This window comes from Electrona antarctica, assembly GCF_951216825.1.
Source record: "Electrona antarctica genome assembly, chromosome: 20".
NCBI lineage: Eukaryota > Metazoa > Chordata > Actinopteri > Myctophiformes > Myctophidae > Electrona > Electrona antarctica.
The window spans coordinates 12,138,392-12,155,536 of record NC_136801.1 but is presented as its reverse complement, the minus strand read 5'-3'; the positions used below and the strand labels follow the sequence as shown (position 1 = coordinate 12,155,536).

The following is a 17,145-nucleotide window of genomic DNA, read 5'->3' as shown; positions in this document are numbered from 1 at the left end:
CGCTAGCAGACGATTGTCTGATGGTGAATTCTACTTCTTTGCTGTCTGGAGGATATTCAGAAAACCACAGTTTGACGCAGGATGAGGAGAGCTGGGACCAGGAGCCCATCTCTCCCATCATCCCCATCATCATCACAGCGGTCTACTCCGTGGTGTTTGTTGTGGGCTTGTTGGGAAACTGCCTCGTCATGTATGTTATCATCAGGTAAGGTTCTGTCCACAGTCCACACAGTTGCATATTTTAATGTTGGATTATAGGCATTGACTTACTGTGTATAGGCTAGAGTTAATTGTTGACTTAAAAAGGATAGACTATAGATCAGTGCATGGTTCTCAAACTTTTTCATGTCAAGGACGACCCCAAAATATGTAGGCTATTTTGTTCCAGGGCCCCCAGAAGCAAAGATTTGAGTTAAACATGTTTCGCTTAAAAAACAACAACAACAACAACAACAATATATATTCAAAGATGTGCACACATTTTCACGATGTTTCCAAAATAGCAGGTAAAAGCATATATAGCGCAGCACAAAGTGACGCGCTATGAGTTTGTGGATCTGCTATTTTTTAATTGCCAAAAAGTATAAAGTAGTACTTTTGCTGGAGACCCCCGGATAAACCCCCATGGACCCCTAGGGGTCACCGGACCCCACTTTGAGAACCAATGCTATAGACCAGGGGTGGGCAACTTTGACGATGGAGAGGGCCACTATATTTCCATACTCACTCTAGAGGGGCCACAGTGCATATAATGTTGTAGCAAAAATAGCCGAGTGCGACGCGTTCTGAATTATTTTTTAGCTATATTTTTTTATTTAATTTCAAATGCATTTACCGGTAGTTATACTTATGTTAACTTTATGAACTTAAACACAAATTGGACACATTGGACATAAAAAAGTCAATAACATTTGAATACTAACCATTAAGCTATACTAATATAGACTGAAGTAATTAAAGCGGGTCATGTTATACTGTATGTCAGTATATTCTGATATTAACCTAAGGGCCACATTAAGTAAAGGTGGGGGCCGCATGTGGCCCCCGGGCTGCCAGTTGCCCATGTGTGCTATAGACAAAGGGCTCCATTTTCGTCCATGCTAAACCCCTTATCCCTATACTACTTTGCCTTTTTTACTATTTTGAAAAACATTTTTGAATAGTTCAACTAGCCGATCTCCATCGACACATTGTGAGCTTGTAGATTGGCTATTTTAACTATATAAAAAAAAATCACACCCGTGTGAACTGAGTGGTGTAAGGTCTTATATAGACTGATCAACTGTGGTCTGACGTAATGTCTGACGTAATAAAATCACACCCGGGTGAACTGGGTCACCATAGCAACCATGCTCATTTTTTGGTACGAACAGACACGTAAACTAACAAAGCTGAAATCACACCCGGGTGAACTGGGTGACCATAGCAACCATGCTCATTTTTTGAGTGGTGTAAACCACTCCTACAACTGGCTTTGTTAGTCTGTCTGTCTGTCTGTCTGTGCACAAAAAATGAGCACGGTTGCTATGGTCACCCAGTTCACACGGGTGTGATTTCATTACGTCAGACATTACGTCAGACCACAGCTGATCAGTCTATATAAGACCTTACACCACTCAGTTCACACAGGTGTGATTTTTTTGGTACGGACAGACACGTAAACTAACAAAGCCAGTTGTAGGAGTGGTTTACACCACTCAAAAAACCCTAGGCTAGGGTACTATAAGGTGCTAACTACATACATGTTCGTAGACAACCGTATACTCCATATGAAAGCGGCGACCGTCTTATGCTACCACCTAGCGGGCAATAATGGAGTTAAGCAGTGACGTCATGTTGCAGCCACAGTGGGCCTCACAAGTGAGATTTTTGAGGGGCGGCCAAGTCTATGGACTTTTAATGTTGGCTTTAAGCAGTGACGTCACGTAATAATGTAATAATGATATTACTGTGGGATCCACAGTGGGCACCCCTCATTTCACACAAGTGTGATCTTTATTTGAACCACACAATGGTGAGTGGGGCAGCCAGGATCTGTTGCACTAGAATAGTACTGTAGCCTAATCCTGCCGTGGGTTGTGAGATGAACACGCTCCAACAGAAGGTATATTTCTTTCAAGCCAGCTTCATATTTATATCTTATATCAGTGGTTTTCAACCAGTGGTCCTCAGCTGATGGAGAGTTGGTAACCAAATGGACCCTTATTAGAACTTTAACTCTTGAGAGTGTAAAATGAAACCAAATGGACCCTTATTAGATCTTTAACTCTTGAGAGTGTAAAATGAAACCAAATGGAACCTTATTAGATCTTTAACTCTTGAGAGTGTAAAATGAAACCAAATGGACCCTTATTAGATCTTTAACTCTTGAGAGTGTAAAATGAAACCAAATGGACCCTTATTAGATCTTTAACTCTTGAGAGTGTAAAATGAAACCAAATGGACCCCTACTTCACAATTAGAGAATGTAGAATGATTGATATTCTATATGGTACCACATCAATACAGCATGGACAAAATCCTATATCCAACGACACTAAAATATTCTAAGTCTTTGGTCTGAGAGGCTAAGAGCCCTATTAAGCAAGACGAAAAACCCATGCGGTAATACAGATTTCGCCCTCGCTCTGCGCCTTTTCGTATTATGGAAGCCGTGGTGAGCGCTCACTCATATGGAATACCACGTTCCTGCATAATTTAGCATTGGGGGAGTGTCCATATGTTAATTATTTTCGCTTTGCGCTAATTTGCTATTAAGCCCCTTGACCTAAAAACACTCAGCGCATACCGATTCCGCCTGGGTCTGACCACGTCTTAAAAGCAAAAAGCACTGTTTCATTTTACACTTGAGCGGCTCTGGAGTGCTGCTGGAGTGTTGCCATGTCTGTTTATTATAAGCGGCTTCTTTTTCTGCAAAGATGCTTGTAAATATTGGTAGTTGTGGTTGCTTTTCTTGTTTCTAAAGTGCTTATTTGGGCTTTTCTCCTAATGTTGTTTAAACCAGTGATCCTCACACAGCGACATTCCCATGTCAAGGACCCCCAGATTAATGCATTTGCCCAACTAAGCCAGTGACCCCCATGACAGATTTGTGTTTTTAAATGTTTCAATAACATTTTTCAAAAATATTCCACAATTGTCACTTTTTTCAAAGATTACTTTTGAAAATAGCAGATCTACCAGCTCACAATGCATCACATTCATTCATTAAAACAATGAACTCTGACTGCAGGGGGATATATATTTATAATGATCATTCTAACAATGTGCAAGAAAATATGTAAAAAGAAGGAAGAACTTTATATTTGTGGACAATCAAAATATGCTGGAAATTTTAATGTGGTGTCATTAAAAGGAATCTTGATATGGCAGACTCACTATCTAGAAAATAAAAACATGGCACTTCATTTAAAATAGGTTGTAGACCCCTGTTATATGCGATTCTTTTGGGAGTATGTTTATAGACCTATTTACTTGTTTCTATGACACATGGCAACAGCGAGTTTTCTGGCTTTCTCGTTGAGATTATAAAGGGTCATATATCGCTCATTTCTCAACCTTTTTTAGAAATTAAAACATCTCCATACTCATTGGGAGGTTTGCTTTCATACGCTGTATCACACCCGACTCAATTCTTCTTCAATAATATGCTACGAGCGAAGACCATAACATTGGGGCCGCAGCAATACGCATGGCGCACGTATGGCATTTCAACTCATTCCTTCGTCGTGACTCGAATGAAATAAAATAAAATAAACGTTATTTTACTGGTGTTTTTCAATAGAAACAAATAAAGAGCGTGTGTGCAACAGTCAGTGCATATACGCATGCACTATAGGCTATATTTCCTCCTTGTCGGGATGGTGAGCTGAGCTCTTCACAGCCCGTTTGTCTTTCATATTATTCTTATAATATTTGATATTATAAACACTCATGGTTCTCTCATTTCTCAACCGTTTTTTAAAATGTAAAAATCCCCATATTCCTTAGGAATCTTGCTTTCATTCGCTGTATGGTACATGGTTCTATTTTTATCGAATTAAACAATATCAAACGAACTTGTATGTTCGGGGGTTAGACGATTCTGGGAACATTACGCATGGATTGCCAATTTGCCAGCCAATGCTGCGTATCTACTCGCAGTTCCATTCCGATCTGAAAGGTATAGGTAGGTGCCATTTCAAAGTCTTAGTTATTCATTTATGAATCAAATGAACTAGAATAAAGATTTTTACAGCTGTTTTTCATGCTTAGAACAGAAACAAATTAAGTGACGATGTGCGTATATCTCCCTCCCTTAGCATATGGCTGCGCCGCTGTAATGACTTTCCAATGAAAACTGCAAGTTACTTAACAAAATAGAGACATAGGCCTACAAGCTATGCACATCATGGCTGTGACAGCTTGTGGATCTGTTCTTTGGAGGCATAAAGGTGACAGCATGCAGTGCAATATGAATAATTAACCCAAATGTGACAAAGTCATGTCATGTCTATGGTGCCAGTCTGCAGAAATGTAATACCACTTGCCGAAAAGGGCGCATCATCAGCTGGTGTCGTAAAGAGAATAGTACGGACATGTTCATTGGGTAAGCCTCAAAACTCCCTTAAACACTCCCATGACTAATTCAAGGCCGTTTTGCTCACACCACGGGGTGTCGAAAGCGCTTCTTACCTGGCCCATAATTGTAATATGACATTGCACCCGCCCCCACGTCTTAAAAACTGTAAAATTATATGTAATTAGATTCCACTTGCTTAATAGGGCCCTCAATCTCTAAATGGGGTATGTGGCTCAAATGCCAAATAAATAACGGACCTTGATGTGAAAAGGGTTGAAAACCACTGTCATATATCATCGTACAGGCATTTTCCATCTGGTCTTCTTCAGTAGTAATGTTGTGGAAGGCAGGCATGCAAACCTATTGGGCATGCAGTTCAGACAAAGGCCTGACTCACACGTGCACAACAGATTGATGTATAGCTGATGCATGAGACTTGTTTACTGATGCAAGCTCGCAATGCATTTCCAATGAAAGTCACATGGTTTGACACAACATTTTTGTTGTATGAGGGGGAGGGGGGCAGTCGAAACACAGCCGAAAGCCGTACAACACAAATGTTGTGTCAAACCATGTGACTTCCATTGGAAATACATTGATTGATTGATTGATTGATTGATTGAAATATTTATTAACAGTTTGCAGAATTACAGTACATTTCAAGCACAAACTCAATACAAAGGCTGTTAACTGTGAGTGGACGACCCAATTAAGCATTACACTTGTTTCCAATAGGGTCCACCATGTTCAATTAATCAAAAACATTTAGAGACGTACAAATAGACACTTCTATATAGACAAAGAACAGAACAGGAATTCATCATAATGGAGGTAAAAAGGGAAAAGAAACATATACAGTGAGGGAAAAAAGGGGTGGGCGGTGTGGGGGATTCACGTTCAGCTCCGTTTATTTGTTTGTTTTCCTTGGAGGAGCTGCGTTGGGTCCCCAAGTCGGCTCCGTGGCCGTACCTTGAGTTGGCTGTGTGGCCGTGACCGTCTCTTGTGTTGTCCTTGCGTTGGGTCCCCAAGTCGGCTCAGTGGCCATACCTTGAGTTGGCTGTGTGGCCGTGACCGTCTCTTGTGTTGTCCTTGCGTTGGGTCCCCAAGTCGGCTCAGTGGCCATACCTTGAGTTGGCTGTGTGGCCGCGAACGTCTCTTGTGTTGTCCTTGCGTCCGTGTTTGAGGGATTCCGATTTTACAGGGGCCAGTTTCGAATTCAAGATTGTTTACATCTAGCATGCACCAATGTTGTATGCTAGATCGAAAGGTGTGAGTGAAGCCTCAGAAAAAGGGGCATAATGCTACTATAGGTACTCATGAGTCATTAGTAATGCTGACGTAAACAAATCTAGTAATGATGTGAGGATAATGTGCTTGAATCCAGGATGGGTTCCCATTGGGTATATGATGCATGGTAACAGGCAGAATGGACACCTCCATGTAAAATTGGCTATTTTGTCCAAAATGTTAATCAATAATCAGTACAATAAACTAATAAGAAACTAAGTCTGTCCTTCTATCTAAATCCCTTTCTCTCCTTGAGGGTTCAGCAATTGATCTGAAGTTGTATATGCCCATTACATCATTACTTGTGCAGACACTGACACGGAAAGATATCTTGCACTTTTCCCAAACTCAAGCTGCGCTTTTCCATTTTATAACCTAATATCCCACCGCACAGTGCGAGCTATATGGGACCTATCATTGCCATGGTTACAGTCCCCCAAGCTATGACGGTCGGTCACTGTTAGACAGAGAGAACTCCGCTGTAGCCTCACAGCTAGAAGGTCCCGGATTCGATTCCTGCCGGGTGCTGTGGGCGCTGGGCATGTGTTCTCTTCTCCACCCTAGGTGGGGTTGGCGAAAAGGGCCTTTCTGTGTGTTGTTTGCTTGTTCTCCCTGTGTGTGTGCGCGTGTGTGTGTGCGTGTGCGTTATCCTTTTGCACGTGTGTGCGTCATTATGAAACACATGGTCATAAACATTTCTTTCCAGAGTAAATAAGGCTGTATCTGCGGTGTCACCCTGCAGTGAAATGAGTATAGATGGGAGAGAGTCTCATTATACTCACAGCATCAGGCATGCAGTCACATGCGTGCGTGCGTGTGCGTGTGTGTGTGTGTGTGTGTGTGTGTGTGTGTGTGTGTGTGTGTGTGTGTGTGTGTGTGTGTGTGTGTGTGTGTGTGTGCATACGTGCGTGCATGTGTTTTGCAACTGTTTATGAGCGGGTATGTGTTCGCTGTGGTTCTGCAACGTGCATGACAGGACGTGTGTACGTGCGTGCATGTTTTTTAAATAATGTAAAGTATACATGATTAGAACAGGCTTGTACATTTGACAATTATGGTCTAGTATTTTCAAATTTCTAGAAAACCTGTATTTCCAATCATTTTGGGGCATAAACAAGAAGTTGAAGGATGAATTTAAGTCATAATGATCTACCATGCATGTTGAATCATGTATACTTTACGTTACTTTTTTCAAATGTTTTATTTTTTAACATGTTGGACAAAATAGCCAATTGTACATTTAGGTGCCCACTCTTCCTTAGTGCCCACTCTTCTTGTATCCAGATGCATAGGCTATGTGGATGAACTTTTTGTACCAAAATATTATGGGACAACTTCTGTCGCAGTGACTGTATAATTTGCAACAACAAACACCCCCTGAACTAAGATTAAAACCATTTCAAATCAGCAGTGGTTCACCGTGCTGATGAATCGCTTGCATTTCATTCAATGTTATTTATGACGTGCATGAGAAACAAATCTCCCATGATGTCTTGTGAAATGACAATTACCTCAAATCAAATTGATTGCACAATCCTGTCAGCCTCAGGCCAATTTATTTCCCCACCTCTACTATAATGCCATACCACCGTACTACAACTCAAAAATATCACCGCTATATATTCTACAAATATGTTGCAGTATAGTTTGGGATATTGCGATTGACATGAGGGAAGAGGCTGGAGGATGTTGACTGAAAATAAATGGGTGATTCTGAATAGCTATAATTTAGGGGATGTGATTGTTATTGCGACTGCAGGTCGCATTGACTATGAAATCTTACGCTTTTGTCCGTCAGTGTATCACTCAAAATCCCCATACATGGGAAAGCCCCCATATATGGAGCCCAGATCTCGTGACATCATCAGGGATGGATATAGTAATGTCAAGTAATGTCATAGTAAATGCTACCTGCTGTCGCAATTAAGCCCATATATGGAGCAACTCTACATCTGACCTCAAATCTCAAACCCTTAGATCTCAACATATGTCCATATGTTGGACCTTCCCCATCCATCCTTCCTCTTCGATGTCTCCCTTTTGACTGATACCTGTCCATTCAAAATCTAGATGGGCCTGCCCCAAAGTTATTAGTGCAGCCACACCCGGCAGCCGGTGAAAACTAGAGTTTTCAACAACCCGGCCCTCATCAAACCCTCTACACTCAAGACACGCTCCATATATGGCCAGTACAGAATTCATTCCATATGTTGATCTGACCCCCCATTCCAAAGCTCCAGCGCTCGCCCATAGTCTGCTGTCACCCAGGCGGATATAGTATATATAGTCACTGACACTCTGAGTGCGACCCATTACTTGCCTAAATATTTAGATAAAATAGGCTAATAAAAAAAAATAAAGCTAAATAGGCACATGCTTAATGGATCCATTAGCAAGGACGATTGACATAGAAGTCTAAAATAGCAATTACTCATATTATCTAACTATGGGCTGTATGGTGAGTGACTTATTTTTTAAAATGAGAAAAAGGCCGCACACTCGTAGCCACGATGCTGTATATGTATTGACAAGAATCCAACGTTTCGACCTAGGAGGTCTTCTTCAGGGAAAAAGGAGTGACTTATTTTTGCCTTGGTTCTAGGATTTGCTCATGAATTGCATTAGATGAAAGACATGCGAATCCCTTGACTCCTTCAAAACCGCTCTCAAAGGGCACCTACGGACGGCTGCAATTCGAAACTGGCCTCCGTAAAATCTGAATCCCCCCCCCGGGCCCCACCGCCCACCCCCTTTTCTCCTCACTGTATATTTTTCTCTTCCCTTTTTACCTCCCTTATGATGAATTCCTGTTTTGTTCTTTGACTATATAGAAGTGTCTATTTGTACGTCTCTAAATGTTTTGATGAATTGAACAAGGTGGACCCGCTTGTAAACAAGTGTAATGCTTAATTGGGTCGTCCACTCACAGTTAACAGTCTTTGTATTGAGTTTGTGCTTGAAATGTACTGCAATTCTGCAAACTGTTAATACATTTTTCAATCAATCAATCAATCAAAGTTGAGAAAATATAGTGGTCTCTTCAGCATGCAATATTGTCTCTATGGTTATGCTTTTTTGCCACAGTTAGATTGCCTTTTACACATCATCTGAGGAAAGGAATTTGCATTAATCTTTTACTTAACCACATGAACCCTATGGCGTCACAATTCTTGGCATTTCATAATAGGCGAACATTAGTCAAAAGAAGTGAGTCTACAGATAGAGTACAGGTATAGCTGGGGGACCCTGGTCAGTAAAATATATAGGGGTGGCTGAATTATACATTCATATTATAGCAATATGAAACAGTTGTCAGCACTAAATATTGCTCAGCATATAACAGCATGTTTCTAGAACTCTGAAAAATAAGGTAAACTGAAGTGAGTTGAACTGAACTGAACTGAAATTATTATCCACGGTTTACTTTCAGAATGATGAAAGTGAGAAAAAAGTAAATGTCCTTTTCACAGTTCATTTACCTCTCCACGGACAGAACAACCAACACGTTTCAAGCTAGCAGTTGTCTGAGAATGAGCCATATTTTAATAAATGATCCATGGTCTAATTAATCCCCATAACTTCACTGCTTAATGGGCCTATAACAGCATGATATTTTGCGGACCTTGATGTGGTTAATTATCCCATTACCATTAAGTAGTTATGGAAATGTTTGAGGTGTTACACTTGGGCAAATGTGCTCGTCATGTTTCTGTTTTCTTCTCATTCATGCAACATTGTATTTTCCATTATTATTTTCTATTATTGGCTGTGAGTCCGTGACCTACCTGGTACTTTAACAGGTACACAAAGATGAAGACGGCCACCAACATTTACATATTCAACCTGGCTCTCGCCGACGCCCTCGTCACCACAACGATGCCTTTCCAGAGCACCGACTACCTGCTGAACACGTGGCCCTTTGGCGAGGTGGTGTGCAAAGTGTTCATTTCCATAGACTACTACAACATGTTCACCAGCATCTTCACTCTCACCATGATGAGTGTGGACCGCTACGTGGCCGTGTGCCATCCAGTGAAAGCCCTAGACTTTCGCACCCCGATGAAAGCCAAGATGATCAATGTATGCATCTGGATTCTGTCCTCGGCTGCAGGGATACCAGCTCTCATCCTGGGTGGCACCCAGACCAACAATGGTGAGAGAAAGCTTCTTTCTACCTTCACCCTCTTCCGTGGAAAGAATCTCTAAAGCCTGATTTGTGCTTAAATTGTGCACTGGTGTTGCATGGCGAGCTCGTAGGTCAGCTGCAAATCAGGCATCGTCAGAATGGAAGGAGTGACAGGCATACATTTATTAAAAGGTTTTGAGCCAGTGAGAGCTGCATCTCTGCAAAAATTAATGGAAATGTATTCCACCTGTTTCCTTTTGAGGTACGTGCATTATGTTTTTCCCTGAATACATGCTGTGAAAAGCAGAGTCAAGAGCAAGATGTTCCATTCAAAGAGCACACATTAGCTGTTCTGTTGCTCACAGTGACAGACAAATGGACAGTTGAGAGTGTTGTTTAGCTGATGATGAAGTAGTTCTGTGCTAAAAGTGTGGGTGTATTTCCTCCTCCCTTCTCTCCTTCCTGTCCCACCACCCCCCTGTAGGTACGACGGAGTGTGCCTTGCAGTTTCCGGAGCCGTATGTCTACTGGGACACGCTGATGAAGGTCTGCGTGTTTGTTTTCGCCTTCGTGGTGCCAGTGCTGATTATCACAGTGTGCTACACCTTGATGGTGCTGAGGCTGAAGAGCGTGCGCATGCTGTCCGGCTCCAGGGAAAAGGACCGCAACCTGCGTCGAATCACGCGGCTGGTGTCGGTGGTGGTGGCCGTGTTCGTGGTGTGCTGGACGCCCATTCACATCTTCATCCTGGTCAAGGCCCTGGTGGCGGTGCCCGAGACCATAGGCGTCATGGCGGTGTACTTCTTCTGCGTGGCCCTGGGCTACACGAACAGCAGCCTCAATCCCGTCCTCTATGCCTACTTGGACGAGAACTTCAAGCGCTGCTTCAAAGACTTCTGCCTCCCCGCAAAGTTAAAGGGAGCCGGCAGCAGGAGTTCGGGGAACAACAAGACTCGGAGCACAGTCAGGGAGGCCCCTGTTCCTCTGGAGAATCCAGACAGGACTAGCAAGCCTGCATGACTAGCAATGGAGCTCTCGTCCATCTCCCACATTGGAAAGGAAGATTCAAATGACCTGGGCTTAACCCAAGTCACATCATCAGCAATGTAGACTCAACAGTATAATGTTACCGTATTTTGACTCTATAGTTAAAATTTGATGAGGGATGACAGAGGGAAGTTAAATCCGTTTCGAGGACAGGACAACCTGGCCTCATATTTATGGGAATGGTACTGTATAAATTGTGTAAATATTACAATCAATTTTGTTTGTTCAGATTACCAAATACATGTATACATCACATACCTGTTACAGAAATATGTGACATAAATCATAGAGACATGGGATGGATTCATTGCAAATTTGCAACCCTTTAATTTATTAATTGTAATTTTGCCATTTTCATGTCATAGCACAAATAAAAGAGGATGCTTGATTTTAGGACTGGTCAAATCCAGCAATGTGGGAGCAAATTCTGCTGTTTCAAGACTGCAAAATTGGAAAGCTATTGGCATTTGAGACAAAGTGTGATATAGTCTTTTTGGCACTTACACTTACACTTACTAAAACATTTACTGTACCATAAATTATGTTGATTATATATACTGTAGGCATATAGACAATTATGGTGTACAGCACAAATAGCATTACATCACAGGTTGTCAAATTAAAATGTTAACATTCTCAGGGATATATTTGCTCATTTACATTTCTAGAGTTACTAAAAGAGTACTAAAACCTAGTGAGACATCAATGAAGATTGTTAGTTTATTGTCTTGGTTCACAAGTAGATTCATATACATCGTCGTTTGTGCATTCATTGTCCCCGCCAAGACTATATTTTGCCGCCTGTCCGTCCGTCCGTCTGTATGTCTGTGTCCGTACGTCTGTTTGTCTGTCTGTCTGTCTGTCTATGTCTACAGCTAATCTCTGGCACCATTGGACCGATCTGCGTGAGACTTTGCACACACACTCTCTGGACGCCAGAGCAGAACCTCTGCCCCAAAATGTTCACATCTGCCTGTTATAGCGCCACCAGGAGGCCGATTTGTGCAAAACTATTTTTTTATATTACTCCTACAGATTTCCAATCTCCTACATCACGCAAATCGGTACACATTATCGCTATAGTCATGTCATCAAGATGGACCCATTTAATATTTCATTTTCATGATTGGCTAAGATTTACTTCTACTACCTGGCCTGGCAGAGAGCTGTGCTCTAGTTTGTATTGGTATTAGCATGTGCCTTCCTCTGCTTTTTTATTTATTTTTATCCTTAACTTTTTGGTTTCAATAGTGCCTTTGATAGTCCAGGATGCCATAAAGAATCTCCATGTTCAATTATTTAAAGAATGATTAGTTGATGTGAACAGCACTTGAAATCCTTGCTGTCAGATGGAAACCTAAAACTACTACTTTTCAGGATTCAAATTCCAAAAAAAGCAAATTATGACAAAGTAGGGCATTCATTTACGAAAAAACGTAAAAAGTTTTCTGCCCGACAGCAACAAAATACAGCCGATATACTGTAGTGTAGGTGCATATTATATTTACAGTGCTGTTTCCATTGCCATGTCCTTGACACCCTATGAATCATAAGCCTGCGAGACATTTTCTGCAGCGTGGCTGATGGACCATGGCGTCAGCAGCATGGCTGTTGTTTTGAGCTGCATGTTGAGTGCTGCTTTTATGTGCTTGAGAGAAGACTGCAGAAAAATCCACATGTTTGTATGGATGAGGCTATAGGCTGGTCGAAGTGGAAAACCTGGACTTGAATGTTCATTTTGAATTTGACAGAGGGCTCTCTCTATCAACTCTGACCCTGGAGTTGTGTCCAGTGTGAGGAGTTGTTAGTTATGTTTATAGTATTATGTAAATCAATCGCGTGAGCTGTTTGCATTTGGCCTTGATGCACATATTGTAATTGAAGCGTTCACTTTAATGTAGGCCTAGTACATGAATAGTAAATCAATGCAGTCTATGAAATCAGATCGCACGTGCTTGAATATACAGTATTCTGAAAACTATACAGTATCATTGATATATTATAGAAACACACGTGCACGCACGCACGCACGCACGCACGCACGCACGCACGCACGCACGCACGCACACACACACACACACACATCTCATTTTATGTACAGTTATCAAGCAAGCCTATATTTATCTTTGATAAATATATGTAATGTTGTCAGTGCTTGATGTCTGTGCTGCTTTGAATGTATATATATGAATATACAGTATTCTGAAAACTATACAGTATCATTGATATATTATAGAAACACACGTGCACGCACGCACACACGCACGCACACACACACACACACACACACACACACACACACACACACACACACACACACACACACACACACACACATCTCATTTTATGTACAGCTATCAAGCAAGCCTATATTTATCTTTGATAAATATATGTAATGTTGTCAGTGCTTGATGTCTGTGCTGCTTTGAATGTATTGTATAGAGCGTACTGATTCTGTATTACTGTATGTACATATGACAGTCATCATGGGTGTAGTGTGTAATAAATATATTACTTTGGAATTTATTTTGTAGTATTTCTTTAAGTAGTAATTTAATAGGAACATGACGTTCATGTTCTACATTTTCATGTCAGATTGATTATAGTATAAACAATGGTTTGGGTGAATTTTCATTTGGTAGGACACAACAAGCAAATAAACATGAATAAAAATGATATAACTGAATGTTTAAAGTTAAGGTCTTCTTTGACAGCTGGGGATGGAAGTTCTGTTCTCTGAGCATGGACAGTGACATAATTCAGAGGAACTTTGCTATGAGCGCGTCCTTATTAGTTCATGTCTGTGCTAGCCGTTTTATAACCCTGTTATTTTTCCACATTTGTTTTTGGCTGCAAAATGACAGCCAGGTCAATAGATAACAGACATACTGTCCAGTGCTTGATAATTAAGTAGGGTAGTGAAATTCATACTGGCTAGCTCTTCTCTTGTACTTAAAATGTCTTCTTTATGTCCATTCAATCTGCAGTGACAGCTATATTTGGACCGCTGTGTCATCAAATGGAGCTCTACAAGTGAGCAGGAATGTGGTCATCCTAAATTTGTTTTGCCTCCTAAAATTACACCATGTGTCACAGTGGCTGACTCAGAATGCAAGTCCATATAGAAGCAGTTGTGGAAAGAAATTAAGTACATTTAAAACTGGAGTACTTCCAATTTTCAACATTACAAAGCCATTTCAGACCTATACAGTATATTTATACAGTATTTGAAAATAGCCGATCTCCAAGCTCACAACGTATCGCTTTGTGACACGTGAGCATGCAGATCAGCTATTTTCAGGATTTGTATACATTTGAAAACTTGTGGAATGGGAGCTTCTGCTTAAGTGCATAATGAGTACTTTTACTTTTTCCATCACTGCATGGTTCAGACTTCAGAGGGCCTTTTTGCCCTTTCCCTGTGTGTCAGGGGAGCCCTCCAGAGGAAATGAAACGGTATTGGAGGTCTGGAAGATTGTTCTGTATGGGGCAAGGACAGTTGAGACCAGGAAGTTGTACATGCCCAAATTTTTGCATGTACAACGTCCTGGTCTCAACTGCGCATGTTTCTTTCCTTCCAGGGAGCAACATGGCGTCCACCGTACGGTCTTCGCTTCTCGTCCTCTTTAGATAGTCCTTGGTATGGGGGAAAGCCATGTCTGGAAGGGAGGACAGGACACAAGCTGTCTCTAATTAAAAGCAGTTTCTCACCATTCACATTAAGATCCATGTTTTTAGGATGTTGGCAGTAGAGTTAGTGGCATTTAGTGACTGACATTAATATAAAACACATGTCTACTCTAACCACACTCATTCCCTGAAGAAGGCAACTTGTTGCCGAAACGTTGGAAAAAATAAAGATTTTGATGGCATCGTGACTACGAGCTGTGCGGCCTCTCTCCTTTCTCAGTCATAGTTATCTCCTGCGGTCAGCACCTCCCCACTACTGGTGTGCGCTCCTACCTTCCTGTTTGTTTTCTTACTCTAACCACATGTACATATACTGTATGTTGTAGTATGTTAGCCCTTTAGCCAGAGGAGGATGTCTTTCCAGCCAAGCCTCATCAATGCTTTGTTGACAATCATGTGCTGCTGCTCTGTTGTACTTTCTGCCTTCTATCACATCAGCTACTCAAGTCTCCACACAGAGGTGTCTCAACCCTGCATCTTGGAGAAATTTCCCTAGAATGAAAAGTATAGATTGTAAATGGTGTGGAACTCCCCCATCCCGCTGACACTAGTGTTTTTAGTTCCACACCATTTATTTTACCTTGTCAAACACGCAGATGATTATCTTTATTTTTGAGTGGTGCAACCACTCCATTACACAGCTGTGTGTCCCTGGGTCTGTTCCTGGGTCTGTCTGTCCAAGTACGAAAATAGCTTGGTTGGTAACTTGTCATTTCTCGACCGTTTCGGACGCAGGGCGGCTCGCCGCAACCGGGCCAGCCCCCTGGCCGCATTCATGGGGGTCTGGATGTTCCAGGGACCCCCCAGGGACCCCGGGTACCCCCGGGCTTGCCGGAACCGGGCCAGCCCCCTGGCCGCGTTCCTGTGCGTCTGGAACTTCCACGGACCCCCCAGGGACCCCCACACAGAGTTGCACCACTCACTTCACACGGGTGTGATTTTTTTCTTCTTCAAAACAACAAAATGTGTATGTAGTTTCAAACACATTGATTTTATTACCTTTATGAATGTTGTAGTTGCCTTAGGTCCAAATTACTCCTACTACTACTAATAAATATGAAAAGGTATCAAAGGCTATCATATATAAATGTACCTACTTATATTCATGTATTGACCCAATAACCCCTCAAATGGTACCGATATCTGGTCTGGCTCATGGACTATTATCCTATGTGTATGCTGTGTCGATATCTTAGATTTTTCGACTTCCAATTATATATGGCATGAGAGTCATTGTTACAAAAACGGTTGGAATGGATTCAGCACTCCCACAAACCCCCATTAGACCCCTTATTAGAACATCACTTTTTTTCACACGACCGCTTCGTATTGGAGTAGGGTTCTAATTGAGAGGCGTTAGGCTCAGGCTAGCACTGATTTGCATACCAGGCATGCCAGGCAGGTAGCCTACATGTGATCACTTTTTTCATTTTTAAGTGGCGCGGCCACTTCAATGAACAGCAATGTGTGTCCCTATCCCCCTTTTGAAACCAGTCCCTTGACTTGAAGTGCTCTCGGGAGGTTCCCTCGTCAGGAAGTGCCCCTCCAGCTGAATCAAGTTCTTTTGATTAGGGTGCTGGGTATAAAAAAACTCGCCCTCCTTGTGCAGAAACAGGAAAACATTCGTTGCCATGGTTACTATCATGCCAATGAGGAATTACTGTAGGTCAAATGTCCGCCAACCTAAATCTTGTCCCCACGTCTCATATTTGCCATCGACAATGAAAGGAGAAATTAGGTCAAATGTCCGCCAAATATGACATAAATGTGTGGCAACAGGCAACAGGCATTCTGATTGGCCAGTATGAGATGATGTATGATGATAAGAGCGCCCCTCACTTCACACGGGTGTGATTTTTTTTTTATCCCACAATTTTGTAACCCACTTTTTCACCCGGTGCCAATTGCCTATAAACTATAATCCTGGGCGCTACTCTCCCTTTGCCAACCTGGGGAGAGCCCTGAACTGAGCTTCTTATCCATCAGGCGCCCCGGATGACCAGGGGGAGGCAATATAGAGACCAGGATTACTGCAGGTTTTTTGTGAGGGTACCTACCTACCATAGGCATAGGGGACGGCACATGGGAGAACATGCACCCACAGAAAGGCCTTTCGCCAACCCCACCTAGGGGATGGGCGCTGATGACGTGGAGGAGAGAACACTCTACAAGACTACCGTCTGGGCCCTGGGGGGTGGATCATTGTGAAGGAAAGGTTAGTGAAAACGCTCTGAATCACTGGCAATTAAGGGCAGCTTAGACAATGTATTAACTCTGGAAGTCAATTACTTAAAATCGATTTAAAAATTGTGGCAATCACGATATTTGAGTGAATCGATTTTTCTCCCACTCCTATAGAAAATGACATTTTGACCACTTACCTTGACATTGACACATAGCTCATCATTTTCACACATTTTTTCCAATCTAGAAA

General features: G+C 42.0%; 1 protein-coding gene across 1 annotated transcript; it reads left to right on the top strand.

Annotated features, from left to right (window-relative positions):
- Positions 1 to 173: 173 nt before the first annotated feature.
- LOC306912861 (delta-type opioid receptor-like) lies at positions 174 to 10,994 on the top strand (the record flags this gene model as incomplete). Its single annotated transcript, XM_079489316.1, has 3 exons — positions 174 to 205; positions 9,649 to 10,001; positions 10,459 to 10,994. The coding sequence occupies exons 1-3, from the start codon at positions 189 to 191 to the stop codon at positions 10,992 to 10,994; spliced, it is 906 nt and encodes a 301-aa protein (XP_079345442.1). The 5' UTR covers positions 174 to 188.
- Positions 10,995 to 17,145: the final 6,151 nt, after the last annotated feature.